Here is a 15,794-nt window from a genome sequence, read left to right as displayed (position 1 = left end):
TCTACACACAGTCATTGGGTGATGATCAACTATGATGGACTTGTTTGTTTTAGCAGCAATTCAGAGAAGGATCTGTGGAGTTTAAATATATACCAAAACTATCTTCAATTTATTAAAGTTATGCTTTATTTCTCTCTATTGTTTTTTCTTCAGTTTGTTTTGATTCTTCTCTCACAACATAACTAACATGGATCTGTGGTTAGCATGATTACACAGGTATGGCCTATGTTGAATTGTTTTCCATCAGGGTAAGGGGAGGGAGGGAGAAAAATATAAAACTCAAAATCTTTTAAAACAATGATTGTTGAAAACTAGTGTTCCATAGTTGGGAAAATAAATATTTAATTAAAAAATATATCATCAACCTTGTCACCAAATTTTCTATCCCCCATCTCCTTCCCCAGTGCTAACCTGCCACCCTCTCCCACAACCATGGACCCTCAGAAAGCAGGAGTCAACTTGAGGACTTTTTTTAAATTGCCTTCCTAGGACTGTCTCTAATTATCTATCATTCTTTTCAGCAGAGAGGAGAATACACTGAGCTGAAACCAACCTCGATTCCAACTCTCCCTAAACAAGCTTGGGTGGTACCCCAAGAGGCCATAGTGTCAAAAGTCAAAGTTGAGGTTTTCTCCCAAGCCCTCATGGCTCTCACTGTTCTCTAAGGTGAACCTTCACCACTAGATCCAAAAAAGGTAGAGATGGCAGAGTTTGCTGTTGCACATCTATTGGTATTTGGTGAGAGCTTTGCCTAAGAAATCCCTTCCAGATAATATGATGACCTGAAGGAAAGTTAGAAGTTATTTCTATGAAATAATTTCATTTTACAGATAAGAAAACTGACACCCAGAGAGAAGGAATTTATTTAAGATCATATAGGTAGTAAGGAGCAAATTTGAACCCAGATCCTCTGACTCCCAAATCAATGCATTTTCCACTGTTTCACTCCCCTTTCTTCCTTTCAGATCTTCTTTTATTCCCTCTTTATCTTAACAATCCTTCTAAGGCTGACTCCTATTTGAATCCACTCTTCCCTGGACTTCATAATCTCCCAGAATCTCCATAACCTCAGTAGAGTTTCCATTTTTGCTACTGCAGAGATAGTGTGATGGTTATGTGTATGTGTGTGTGTGTGTGTGTGTGTGTGTGTGTGTGTGTGTGTGTGTGCACCTATTACATGCAGCTTCCCTTCTGGGAGTTTCCAGATGCATTTGTTTATCTGTATTAGTACAGCTTATCTGTATTAGTACATAAAAGTTCAGAATTGTGTGTTTATAGATATTTCTGAGTCTGTCTATATGTGTAAACATGCATGAAAGTGTATGCGAATTTGTTTATGCATTTATGCATAATACACATTATATACATAGGTGTATAATCCATATACAAGTGTGCATTGTATTTTGTAACTGTGTAATTTTGTGTATGCATGTAATTTTGTGTGTGGGTTCACATTTATCCTGTGTTTATGTATCTGAGCAAGCCCATGGGTATCAGTGTACATTTATCTATATGTTCCTATGCACATATTACATAAATGTGTATGCTTGAGATTACTTATATATTTCTACATGTTAATGCTTATTATGTGTATAGGTTTGTCCATTTGTGTGTGGCTTGTATAAATGTGAACACAAACATGTATATCAGTATATAAAATGTATGAATACACATTTGTACTATGTGTTTGTATATGCTATGTTCATATGATTGTAGATATGTGTGTCAGTGTGTGCTGCATACATGTTTGTATAAAATGTGTGAGTGCATTGCATATATTTGTGTACCCATGTTTTTGTATATGGGTGGCCACAGAACTGTGGACCTTAAAAACTCAGAGACCAAGTCATATTGATTTTGCTGTTTTGCTATTTATTGAGATATGATAAGAAAGTCAAAAGAGTGAAAAGAAGATGGGGAAAACCAATGGCATTTCTTTGACTCTGCTTCTGGTTATGAGAGAATAAAGACAAAAGAACCTTCCATGGATCTAAATTATACTTAATATAGCTGGAAGCAAACGAGGGATGACCTTTTTTATCCCCCTAAGCCCAGAATCAGTAGGTGGCCAAGAGAGGAATTAAAGAAGGGTGACATTCATTGTCTGATTCTTCAGCCCCAGATGCTGTAGGACCATTGGGGTCTAAGACCTAAGAGGGCACAGACTAGGTGACCAGAGGAGCTAAGAAGATCCAGAGAGGAGTTCCAGCTACATTCTAGAGCCAGGGAAAAAAGAGAGGGCCAGGAGTCATGAAATATATTCAATGGACATGAGCACGGGCATGAGCATAAAAGAAACAAGAAAAAGGAACAAGAAGTAAAAGAAGTTTAGGAATCCAATTGATGTTCCCAGCCAAGGCATATTCAGAGAAGGCTAAGGACTAAGGAAAACAAAAGAATTTTGGCTGCTTCTGTTCCAGGACAAGCAGTTCAGGGCAGAGATGTATAATGTGGAGGGTTGGAGCTGTGATGACCAGTGAGGACAGTCAGCAGAAGAACACATTGTAGAGTATCTATCGGCTGGTTTTGCCCAGGGTAGAGGATTTTTCACCCATGCTGGAACCTTGGTTCTTGCCATCCCTGCCTCGCGTGCTGCAAACTCCAGAAATACAACTTCCACTGGAAGCCACATAACCACCACTGACAGAGCTCGGCCGGTAACCATAACCACTGCTTCCGCTGGTACTGCTTATGACAGCTGCAAAGGGAGCAAGGGTTTCAGATTATCCAGAGAACCCTGTCCTGGAGGACTCTGTCCTTTCTCTACCACCTCCCCTCTCCACTCAGGGCTAGAATGAAGACATGTCTATATCCCATTTGTAGAGTGCTCTATGGTCTCTGAAGGTCTTCCCTCATCATAGTTCTGAGGACCAAGGCATTTAAGTATATTATGGTACCACATCTGGTAGATGTGGAAACAAGTTGAGAGAATATGCAACCTGTTCAAGATCTCAGTCAGGACCAGAAAGCCCTTTCAAGTTCCAGTGAAGTTCTCTGAGACAGGGGTCTACTCTTTAGAAGGGAGGGGAGGTTGTTCAGCTTAAGGATTCTCCCTTTCCCCATGAGAGCACCTACAAGAGTGTTCACCTATCCAGTCTGTAACATGGTCTTCTGATTATTCCTCTCTAAGAATTTGACCTCAACACTTTTCTAACCATTCCTCTGGTCTTGGCCTTTAGATCATGGAAAACCTATTCTCTTCTCTTAGGTACTGTCCTTTCCCTCCTGTAGGAATATTTTAGTAACCTATAACTAAAACTATGCCTATTTATTGCTTTAATCTTTGCAAAGTCTTTATGTAGAAGTGGTACTTATACCTGACTGTAAATTCTCATGAAGGCAAGGTAAAATGGCCTGGTAGACATAGCACCAGAGTTTTTGTATTGATTCTGGCATTAACCAACTGTCTGACCTTGAGAAAATGACCTCTCATTTTCTCTGTTTCTACGACAGCAAATTGAGAACAATATAGTTTTATACTCCCCCTACCTACTAGGATTTTGTGATTAAAATTATGGTCCCACAATTTCTATAAAACAAGGTACTTACAGATGCTGACAGAGGATGGGAACTCTCCAGACATTCTGTAAAGAAGAAGAAAACAGCATAAGTCAGTTTTCCAACCAACTCTCTTCTTCAAACCTTCATTGGAGTTGAATAAAAGTCCTAGTAGGAATATTTACAACTTCTTTCTTACTGATCTGAGAAGTATCTGAGTTATTTTGAATAGGTGACCAACCATATGGTGCCTTCAACAGTATCATGACCAAATGGATCATTGGTCACTCCTGAAGCAGAGGGTCATTGACATACAGTTAGCCATGCATGTGTATCATTCTCCAATGTCCTTCCTGGACCTGGCATGCACTCACTCCTTATTTCTCAGCATGTTCTCAGAAGCTTTGTCTTTTTTGTAAGCTCATCTCAGTTGTCTATATTTCTTGATTTCTTACTCCCTCCACACAAACCTCAATGTTAGTATTGTCTGCTTCCTCAGTTTTACTTTTGTTATCCTTACTTGTGTACTTGTAATAGTATATGTGCTAAAGAGATGACCATGGAGCCAGAAAGACCTGAGTTCAAGTCCTAACTGATTCATACAGGCTGTCTAAGACTGGTCAAGTCCCATAACTTGTTGATTCTCTTGGTAGCTCTCAAAGACTGTTCTAAGTTGTAGAGAAGGTGCTAATTTGCATTGCCAAAAAAAAAACCCAACCTCCCCCATCTAAGAGTTCCCTCTCCCTACTTCTCCATCCCTTTAATAGATTATAGTCTACTTGAGGCCAGGAATTGCTTATTCTTGTCCTGATATCACCAGAACATAGGATAGGGATATAGTGGGAGCTTTGTATATGGTTGGTGATCTGAATTGAAAACTCTTAATTTTTGAGAAAGTGTAAATTTGATGCCTGAATTCCAAGTCAATAAACCAAGATTCCCTGCCTCCCTTTGAAGAGAAGGGTTCTAATGCCATTCCTCTGAAAATCTGAATATTATCATCACCAGATTAGGATAGAATTCCTTTTCTCATTCTTTTCTTCCTGAAGGTGTACTTTGTAGCATCAATTAGTCTACATATGTGAATTAATCCTTACCTGCACTCTTCACTTTCTAGTAGTTTTTTGTAGGTGGCAATCTCAACATCAAGGGACAGTTTGACACTCATCAGCTCCTGGTATTCCCGCATCAGCCGGGCCAGCTCCTCCTTGGAAGTATGCAGGGCACCCTCCAACTCCTCCAGTTTGGCCCGGGCATCTTTCAGGGCACTGTCTCCTCGTTGCTCAGCATCAGCAATAGCCATTTCCAGGTTAGAACACTGCAGAGACAGAATTAAAAGTGTCAAAAGATGTGGAGAAGCAGGAGGAAGTATCTAACTACTTCCTGCTCTTAAAGACTTCTGAGGACAGAGATGCTAACAACCCCTTAGGATGATGTTTTCTCATTTGCTTTCTCAATAGATGTGAGGAATTCTTTAAAATAGCATTGGATTTGAAGCCCAATAGAAGAAATATTTAGTGAGAAGAATTCAAGACTTGAATTCGGCAATCCTGAGTTCAAATCTCAATGATTAATACAACTAATTACTACAACATATGGCTTATGTGACCTTGAGTAAACCTCTTTGGGTCTCAGTTTCCTATGAAATGAGCAACTGTGCAAGCTGCTATTCAATTTTAGATCCTATGAAAAGAACACATCCTTAATTGCTCCTACTAAAATGGAAGTCTCTTTCCTCCTGTTCTTTTATTGTGATGATCAACTTAGAGTAATGATATGTTTAAGGTTCCCTTTTATGATTTATTCCACCTTGCTACTGAACCCCTAAACTAACCCTAATCCAAATCCTAAATTCCTGCCTGGAGTTACCATTATTTAAATTGGTCCTCAGTCTTCTTTTCTAAAATTAGGAGGTTGCATAGATTCATGCACTAGGATTCTAAACACACACACACACACACACACACACACACACACACACACACACACACAGAGGGTTCTAGAGGCAAACACTAGGATTCTAGATTTATGTGCTAGGATCTTAAATCCATTCACTTAAATCCATGGCCAGATTCCTGGGCAGGGTTCTAGAATTGTATTCTGGGATTCAAGGTTCATGGAATGGGATTCTAGATGATAAAATCCTATATGAAAGGCATTATCTTATTATCAAAGATCTAGAGCTGGAAAGGATCTCAGAAGCAATCTGTCTAAACCCCTTACATTAGAATTCATAAGGTCAGGAGTTAGAGGACTGAGAAGAACCTCAGAGGTTCAATTCTTTTTCCCATTTTACAGAGGAGGAAACTAAGTCCCATGGAGTTTAAGTGACTTGTCAAATGTCAACCAGGTAGTAAATATAGAAAGCAGAACTTGAACACAGGATATCTGACTCCCGAATCAGTCATCTTTCTATTATACAACCTTATCTCCTTAAACATATCTTATATGTCATCTCAGAGTCCAGCAAAAGTCAGAATACATAGAAAGTATTCAATAAATATGGAAGGAAAGAAAGGGAGGAAAAAGGAAGGAAGAAATAAAGGCAGGAGGGAGAGAGGGGTAAGAGAAAGAAGGAAAGAAGGGAAGGAGGGAAGGAGGGAAGCAAGGAAAAAGGAAGAAAAGAAGGAAAGGGGGAATGAAGGATGGAGATAATAAGGGAAAGAAGGAAGGGAAAGAGGGACAGAGAATGAAGGAAGGAATTTGGTTGCTATCCTTATGTAGAGTAAACATCCCCTCAAGTTCTAAAGTTTAGAAATCTCTGCCTATATGACACACTGCATCAGTAATTTGAGAATCTCCTTAATCTTCTCAGTTTCATATGTGACCCCAAGTTTAGCTCAGACTGTTTGGGACACTGGCTCTGTTGAGGAAGACATGAAGGATACTATTAGAGCCCAATTCCCCCCATCACCACCAACTGACCATTTGATCGAAGGCAGTCTATCCACCTTACCTGCTTCTTCACATTCTCAATCTCGGAGCGAAGTCTCTGGATGAGCCGGCTCAGTTCTGAAATTTCATTCTTAGTTTGTTTGAGATCATCCCCATGTCTGCCAGCCATCAACTGCAGTTCCTGGAACTGGGGACCCCAAAGTAAAACTCATTGACAACGTATTCTTCCTGCTCCTTCTCTCTCCCCTGAGAGAGGAACAGGAGCTGAGTCCTATGATCTTCTTTCTCTGACATCTTTGAAGTTAGGGAGTTCACATTATATAGATTAACACCACCTTTGGAAACACACTTGGGATGGCAAACTTGTTCAAGCTATTGCCTGTGCCTACAATGACACCCTCTTAACTTGTTGAAATTTTCCTCATCCTTTAAAATTCAGCCTAAACTATCTCCTCCAGGAAACCTTCCCTGATCCCCCTAGCCAAGAACAGCCTTGGATGTCACATAGCACTTTTTCTGCACCTTTTCCTTATCACATAATAGTTTATGTTTTAGCTCTCTGGGTAGGTTTCTCTCTCCCCTCCATCCATTCTAAAAGCTCCATGAGGGCAGGGAGAACATCTTATGTAAATGCTGTATCTCTGCCAGTATCTAGCATGGTCCTTTGAACACTGCAAAAATAATGAACAAATATTGATTAAATTAAATTGAAACTAATTCTCTGATTCCTCTCTGATTAGTGACTACTGACTGATTCTCGGTGCTTTGATTCTCTATAAATGTTAAAGTCAAGAAATGCTTCTCAAATTCCTAGAACCCCAACTTTATTGTTTCTTCCCTCAAAAGTATTGGGATCCTTGCTCTTTCTAGGCTTAAGAGACACATGTGATGCCATGTCATTCTGGATGGAGAGAGAAATATATCTAGGGATTATTGGTGATTTGCAGAAGGTGGGATATGGTAGAAAGCAGCTCCAATCCTTTCCCTTTACCACTAGAAAATGTTAGGATGCTCCTCAGGACACAGTTCATGTCTCTATGCTCATTGAAACAGTGCTCCTTGGAGCCACCTCAGACTCACCTTGGTCTGATACAAGTTTTCAGCATCAGTCTTGCTTTTCATGGCAATCTCCTCATACTTGTCTCTGACTTCATCGATGATGCTATCTAAGTTCAGATCTCGGTTATTGTCCATGGAGAGGATGACAGATGTGTCACTGATGTGGGACTGGATCTGAGCAATTTCCTACCATGGAAAAGATAATCTCAGAGTGAGAGTCCTCCTTTGGACCAAGATTGAATGACCTCTCTCCTAAATAGGTAAAAGAATTCTAAGAAGCAATTTTCCTTCCCTACAAAAGTTCAAAAAACTGTACTTTGCCCAAAAGGTCATTGGTCCAATTTTTCACTCCCTCTAGGAATTCTTTCCCCCTAACCCCTATTCTTCTTCCATCATTAGAGCAGACAGAAATGCCTCTTCAAGCCTAGCAAGTATACATTTTCCTTAGGGGACCAGGCTACTATACAGTATCTCAATACCAAAGTCCTAGATGTTCCCCCCTTCCCAGAAATAATTCATAAAAGGTTGAATTCCCACTAGAACTCCATACAAATTCCTAATACCCCCAAGAAACTCTTCTCTCACATGGGGAGCAGAAAAGCACAAATGAGCAGGAAGGGATGGATTTCAATTGCTCACAGATTGAATTATATTATTTTTCTCCTCAAATCCTCATCCAAATTTCCCTAATTACTATGAAGAGGACAACTCTTCTTTCAGTCACCCTAATCCATCCTTATTTCAGTCACCATAGACTCAGTCATAAAATTCACAACTCCAGTATGACCCTTGACTTCTTACTCACACCATATTTCTAGTCATTTACCAAATCCTATCATCCCTACCTCCACATCTCTGGAAGTTTTCACCTCCTGTCTACTCCTATATTGCAATGCTTTAGCTCAGACATGTAATCACTTCACCTGGACTACTATACTAGTCAAAATCTCCTGTATTATCTAAATCATTCTCCTGGCTTAAGTCTCTTTCTTCTCCAATTCATCCTATGCCTTATTGTCAAAGAAATTTTCCTCAAGTGCAGATCTAACTATGTTTGTCCCTTACTTAATAAACTCCCTATTGAGTCTAAGATCAAATGCTATTTCATCTTTATCTTACCCTTTTTAATTTCTAGTCTTATGTAAGATTTATATAAAAATACACATTATTATTATTATATAATTTATAACAGTAAATCTACATATATTGAGTATTAAAGACTTGCAAAAATACTAAATTTCAGTTAGAGGTTAAAAAATAAAGATATATTTTTTCTTATGCAAGTATACAAATGCTCAAAAAAATTTTGTGGGGAAATGTGATTTTAAAAAATGTTTAGAGTACCCCTACTCTAGAGTCTTGACTGGTTTGTCTACATGCTCCCAACACTCTTACTATCAGTTAGAAGATTCCTGAAAGCAGGTTCTATGTTCTATCTATCTTTGTAATTCTGGCATCCAGCACAACATAATCCTAGAAACCTCATTGATCATCAGGTCTATACCTGAAAGAGTCACTTCTGTAAGATCACTGAGAAGGTGTCATTCAGCCTCCCATTCCACTAGGAGATTCAAACTAGAAACTATTTCTTTTCCTCACCCTTGCTCCTCATTCAGTTTAGTGGCTGAGTATCAGGGAAACAAGAATTTCCAAAAACATTGTCTGCAAGTGAATACTCACCGCTTCATACAAACACTTCAGGAACTTGGTCTCTTTGTCCAGGGCTTCTACCTTGGCCTGCAGCTCTACTTTATTTGTGTAAGCAGCATCCACATCCTAGGAGAAACAACCCCGCCACAAACACACACACACACACACACACACACACACACACACACACACACACACACACACACAGACAAATATTCTCCAGTTACTACTGCCAGCTCTTCATAGAGAAGTAGGAGAACCTTCTCCTCAGGCTCCATTCACCCAGTGTCAAGAACTGGGTTCCTTTCTTCAGTGCTAGGTTGCAAAGGAAGAAACTCAAAAAACTCAAGGAAATAGTAGAGATCTTCTAGCAGACCCACACTCCTCATGGTATAGTGGGAAAAGCATAAGACTCTTAACAACTAGGAACCTAGATTTTTCAGCTCTTCCCAGGAAGGGGTGACCCCAACTACCTTCTTAATATCACTGATAGTTTAGAAATTCCTCCTCTAGTAGCCCTTCTTGGTGTAAGGGAAATCAGGGAAGATAGAAATTCCTTGGTTGTTTAAACAACCTAGAGTATAGTTTAATATCATTTTATCATAAACTCCCTTTCTTGAAGTCTTTGAATCTTTCTCAGAATAATATTTTAAATACTTGCACAAAATGCTAAATTTCAGTTAGAGGTTAGAAAATAAAGATGTATTTTTCTCCTCCAAATTCATATATCCTCTAAAATCTATTAATGAACTCCAGATTAACTCTGATCTAGGGCAATCTTCACATGCTTAAAAATATTCCTCTTCTACCACCACCATCATCACCTCCACTTCTACCTTTACTTCCTCTAAAAGCTTCCTCTTTTCTAAGAGTTTTAGCTTGACTTCTCTCCACCTCTACTCCTCATTGGTCCTGAAATAGCTCATAGTGAGTGACAGATGCCAACCTAAATGGCCTCAGAGTTCTCTACGACTTACCTTCTTGAGCAGCACAAATTCATTTTCTGTTGCTGTGCGCCTGTTGATCTCCTCTTCATATCTGCAAATAGGATAACTTGCCAGTGAACATATTTTCTTTTTTTGTTGTTAGTTGTTTTCAAAAATTATATTCAACTCTTCATAATCTCATTTGGAATTTTCTTGATAAAAATACTGGAGTAGTTTGCCATTTCCTTCTCTAGTTTATTTTACAGATGAGGAAATTGGTACAAACAGAGTTAATTGACTTGCTCAGGATCACACATCTGAGGTCAATTTGAATTCATGGAGAGGGAGCCTTCTTGTATCCAGGCCCAATATTGTATCCAACTAAACCATGTAACTGGCACCTATATACTTTCTAGAATGCCCTTATGTGTAGAGTCCTACCCGAATCACTAGGAGACACAAAGAAAGAGCAAAGCAGGGCTCTATATTCAATATGACTAAAGAGGAATCTTATTAGTATAAATATAGCTAGATCTTATAACATTTACCACAATAAGTTACAAATGAACCCTCAACTGAAATCAATGGACAGCATCATAAAAAAAATTTGGAAAAAAAATGTCTTTTCTTCAAATGTCTCTGATAAAGAAGTGATAGCCAAGTTGTATATATATATATATATATATATATATATATATATATATATAGTATGACAAAGAACTACTTCTCAATAAGTTATGAACTCAATTAAAAATTAAATATTTCCTAAATGAAGAATTGCAAACTATTAACAATGTAGGAAAGTTTACTTCAAATCACCAATAATAAGAGAAATTCAAAGCAGAACAATTCTGAAGTTCATGGAAAAGATGGTAAAAGAAGGAAACAGTACTAGAAAGTCTATGGGGAAGCAGACACACAGATTGGTGAATTGTCCCAACCATTCTATAAGTAATATCTGAAATTATGGCTAAAACCAAGTAGAGAGGAGAAGATATTAAAATGTCTAGACCTTTGAACCAAAGATTCCACTGTTAAACATGTATCCCAAAGGAATTCAAAGACAAGCAGCCAAAGTATCAGAGTGAGTAACACATTTTGTGTTGGTGAAGAATTGAAAAAAAAAATAATGTCCAACAATTTAGGAATGGTTAAACAAACTATGGTATATGAGTGCAATGGAATATTATACCACAACTAATGGCAAATATGGCATATATATATTATTATTATTATTCTGTTATGCTATATTATAATCTCCCTATGTCAAACTATGGCAGTCCTTATAGGAAATGCTGCCATCCTATATGATGTTACTAAAGGATTTACATTAGGGGCCTTGTTAACTTTGTCCCTAATCCCTAAACAGTTCAAGCTTCTCTTGTACAAATTGGTGAAAATGCATTGATCTGTGTTGAACTGGCCCAATTCTGCAAGACTAAATTTGATTTCCTGGCACACAAGTCCCCGTAGTCCAAGTACTCAGTCCACAGGCATCACCACCCTTCTCACCTCTTCTTGAAGTCTTCTACAACATCCCGCAAGTTCCTTAGCTCTGAGTCCAGTCTCACCCTGTCCCCTGACAGACCCTCCAGATGCCTCCTCAGGTTGCTGATATGGCCCTCATAAATGGGTTCCAGGTTGTTCTTGCAGTTGCTCAGGTCCAGTTGTTGCAGTAAATTCCACTTGGTCTCCAGCACCTGGTTCTGTTGTTCTAGGAACCGCACCTAGAAGCCAACTCCAGAAGTTAGAATCTAATTGAGGAGATCCCATTCAACTGGGTTGTAAGGGTGGTTGAAATAACCAGTGTGATAGCCCCAATTCCTCAAAACATCATATGCCTCTCTTAAACTTCTAGTACAGAGAATACTTTGTTTGGATAGCACCCAAGTCCTCATAGTACTGGGATGCTTAGGTAAATTGAATTTCTTATTACTTTCATTTTCTCTCTCATGTAAAACAGGTACCTGTTTTGAGACTTCTCTTCCTTGCTCTTCCTTTGGCAAAGATCAAAGGTGAGAAAGAGGAGGAGAGAGCACTTTGACCTTGAAATATTTGAATTATATTATGTTTTACATTTTATTTTTATTTTCTATTCCCAGAATCTCTAGAAAGGTACATAATGGAAAGATTAGAGGTGAGGATTCAATATTAATTTACTTCCCTGGGACTCAGTTTCCCCAGCTATAAAATGAAGGGATTTGTCTAGATGGTTTCTTTTAGATAATCTCTTACTTTCTTACCTTGTCTATGATTAAAAGTAATCCACAAAATTTCTAATCTCATATGATGATCAAGATGGTATGATGATCAAGAGTCTATTTTGGAGTAATAGATTTGAGTTGACAGAGAACTTGTAGATAAACTGGTCTAATTCCTTCATTGTATGGATGAGAAACAGAAATCCAGAAAAATGAATCAAGGACATAAGCCAAAGAGCCGGAATTCGACTCAGGTCAAAAATCTAGAGCTCTTCTCAGACTGGCTAATATGACCAGAAAGGACAATGATCAATGTTGGAAGGGATGTGGGAAATCTGGGACACTAATAAATTGTTGGTGGAGCTGTGAACTCATCCAAACCTTTCTGGAGAACAATTTGGAATTATGCCAAAAAGACAACAAAAATATGCATACCCTTTGATCCAGCAATACCACTACTGGGTCATATCCTGAAGAGATTATGAAAAAGGGTAAAAATATCACTTGTACAAAAATGTTCATAGCAGCTCTGTTTGTGATGGCAAAGAAATGGAAACTGAGGAAATGTCCACCAATTGGGGAATGGCTTAACAAACTGTGGTATACGTATGTCATGGAACACTGTTGTTCTATTAGAAACCAGGAGGGATGGGAATTCAGGGAAGCCTCGAAGGATTTGCATGAACTGATGCTGAGTGAGATGAGCAGAACCAGAAGAACACTGTACACCCTAACAGCAACATGGGGGTGATGATCAGCCTTAATGAACTTGCTCATTCCATCAGTGCAACAATCAGGCACAATTTTGGGATATCTGTGATGGATAATGCCATCGTATCCTGAGAAAGAATTGTGGAATTTGAACAAAGACCAAAGACTATTACCTTTAATTTAAAAAAATATTATCTTATTATGTAATTCTGCTATATCATATACTATATGTTTCTTCCTTAAGGATATGATTTCTCTTTCATAACATTCAACTTAGATCAATGCATACTATGGGAATGATGTAAAGGCTAACAAACTGTCTTCTGTGGTGGGGTGGGGAGAGGGAAGCAAGTTTGGAGGAAAATTGTAAAACTCAAAATAAATAAAACCTGTCTAAAATTAAAAAAAATCTAGAGCTCTTTTCAATGTACCATACTACCTCTCTTTCAGAGACATTCAATCTACTAAGTATTCTATTTCTTGAGCTCTAGAGGGAACTTCTCCAAATGCTGAAAACTAAAGACAAAGTCAACTTCCCCCAGTGTAAGCTACACTCGAAACTCTTAAATTTCACAATAGCAGTGTTTGACTTGCTGGGAACATCTGGCTGATGAATTGAAGTTGCAATCCCTATAAGCTGTCCAGATTGGAGAATGCCCAATCTATATTAGAGGTTTGTGCTTCTTTGTCAATTAAAAATAATTTGGATCATTCCCTAGTTTAGCTTGGCTCTTTCTTAATGGGGAAACATGGGATGTCCTCAAGTTCATCTTAGTTCTCAGACCTTCCTGCCTTCAGAGGAAAATGCTCTACACTTGCTACACTCTTAGCCTGAGCTTAGTGCAGATCCCTTCAGATGCCTCCCTAATTGGTTGTAGAAGGATGAACATCAATCAAAAGGCAGTGGGCTTACCAACAGAAGAAAGACAAAGTTCAGGATGAGATTAAAGGTAGACCAATGGATGATCTCTGGACCAACAGACTTTATCCTGACTAGCACATCATTGTAAAGTCTATGACTAGGAGGTGGAGCAAACTGCTGGTTGTAGTTGATTGGAGTCAGAAAGATCTAAGTTCAAATCTGGTCTCAGACATTTACTAGCTATGTGATCCTAGGATCACAGGTAACCTTAGTTTGTCTCAGTTTCCTCAGATGTAAAATGAGGATAATAATGGCACCTGCCTCCCAGAGTTATTGTGAGAAGCAACAGTACATTGATAGATGCTCTATAAAGACTTATTCTTCCCCCTCCCTGGTAAAGGGCAAAGAGGTATGTCTGAAAAGCAAAACAATAGGATTCCCAGTAGTCTCATCTGTAAAAATATGGATTATGTATGATACCTATCTGGAGGCAAGTGGGTGATATTTAGACCAGATGACCTCCTATGGTCCTTTATAGTAGACACTTGACTCTTCTTCATAGCCTCCTCTCCTATCCCATCCATGAGGTCATTTCTAATTCACTGAAAATTCATGTTCCATGGAAAGGTCATTCCAGGAATGATGAAATGAGAAATAGACATCATTTGAATCCTAGGTCCCATGTAAGGAGATTTAGTTGGAAAGGGATAGAAGGTTCCATGCTTCCTTGATTTTTCTAGGAAAACTATCAGAGAAAATTGTTTCTCATCCACTTTTCCTACAATGACCCAGGAGTTGAATCTTGATATTTATATTGCAGACCTTAAGATTAAGATCTACATTTCTTTTCTCCCTTAGTTATCCCCTTCTTGGATGTCATGATAAAATTTCTGTACAGGGACTGAGATAATCTAGCAGATCTAGCTTTTATATTCTCCCTAGGAACACTTTTATAAAAGCAATTCATCCTGTTTCTGGGACACATGTTTTGATTAAATGCAATAAGCCATTCCTTTGTTTGAGAAGTCCCTCTAAAAGTCTAACCTTAGATCTTCCTGCTACAACTGAAAAAAATGCTTCAAAAACTAGTTACTTGCCATTATGCCCAACTTATGTCAAACTCACCTTATCAATGAAAGAGGCAAACTTGTTGTTGAGTGCTTTCATTTGCTCCCGTTCCTGGGTTCTCACTCTCTGGATCTCAGGGTCCAGTTCCACATTGAGGGGAGCCAAGAGGTTTTCGTTAACAGTCACCTGGTGAATGCCCCCGGGTGGACACACTGATGGGCAAATTGGTCCTAAAGTCACACTGCCAAACATGCTCCCAGCAAAGCCACTGGGTCGGCCCCTGCTCAAGCTATAAGCCCCACTCAATCCATTTCCACCAGCCATGTTGAATGAGACATTCCGGGTCCCTCGTAGGCTGTAGAGGCTTCGACTGCCAAAGTTTCCCCCAAGCCCTTTGCTTCTTGACTGGTAAGAGGAAGAGCTCCCCAGTTTGCTGCCAGTAACCCCAGAGAGCACAGCAGAGCAGCCGCTAAAGCCTCCCTTGGCATAGACTCCTGGTTTGCAATTGAATTGGCGACTCATGTTGCTGGTGGAGATGGCACTCAGGTGCAAGAAGAGGAATACACAGGCTGGGAGGCAGGCCAATGGTGTGAGAGATGGCTACCAATCCCCTTATATATGTTTGACACCCAGGCTGGCACTCTAAAAGGGCCATTCAGGAATTAATTCATGGGTTTGGTTTGCCTGGAAGCAAGAAATCATTTTTCTCTCTGCTGAGCCTCCCCATCTCTGAAACAACATGAAACACTCAAATTGCTGGGCTTGCAAGCCTTGCTCATGTAATTTGGGTCTTATCTAATTAACCTGCTGTCATAGAATAATTAGCCCAGAAACCCATTCTCCTCCAAGGGAGTTGGGTTAAGGGGATGAAGTTGCTGAATTTTTCTTCTGGTTGTTCTTTTCTAGGACCTTAACTCCTACTCT

The 15,794-nt window shown here is 39.1% G+C and overlaps 1 protein-coding gene across 1 annotated transcript; it reads right to left on the bottom strand.

Annotated features, from left to right (window-relative positions):
• Nucleotides 1-2,513: 2,513 nt before the first annotated feature.
• LOC141512187 (keratin, type II cytoskeletal 71-like) lies at nucleotides 2,514-15,392 on the bottom strand. Its single transcript, XM_074221029.1, has 9 exons — nucleotides 14,928-15,392; nucleotides 11,541-11,755; nucleotides 10,080-10,140; nucleotides 9,133-9,228; nucleotides 7,474-7,638; nucleotides 6,455-6,580; nucleotides 4,596-4,816; nucleotides 3,550-3,584; nucleotides 2,514-2,698 (listed from the first exon to the last, which is right to left on the bottom strand). The coding sequence occupies exons 1-9, from the start codon at nucleotides 15,390-15,392 to the stop codon at nucleotides 2,514-2,516; spliced, it is 1,569 nt and encodes a 522-aa protein (XP_074077130.1).
• Between the last annotated feature and the right edge of the window lie 402 nt (nucleotides 15,393-15,794).

The sequence above is a fragment of the Macrotis lagotis genome, chromosome 2 (assembly GCF_037893015.1).
Source record: "Macrotis lagotis isolate mMagLag1 chromosome 2, bilby.v1.9.chrom.fasta, whole genome shotgun sequence".
NCBI classification, from domain to species: Eukaryota; Metazoa; Chordata; class Mammalia; order Peramelemorphia; family Peramelidae; genus Macrotis; species Macrotis lagotis.
The sequence above is the reverse complement of the archived record's forward strand: the minus strand, read 5'-3'. Positions and strand labels throughout refer to the sequence as shown.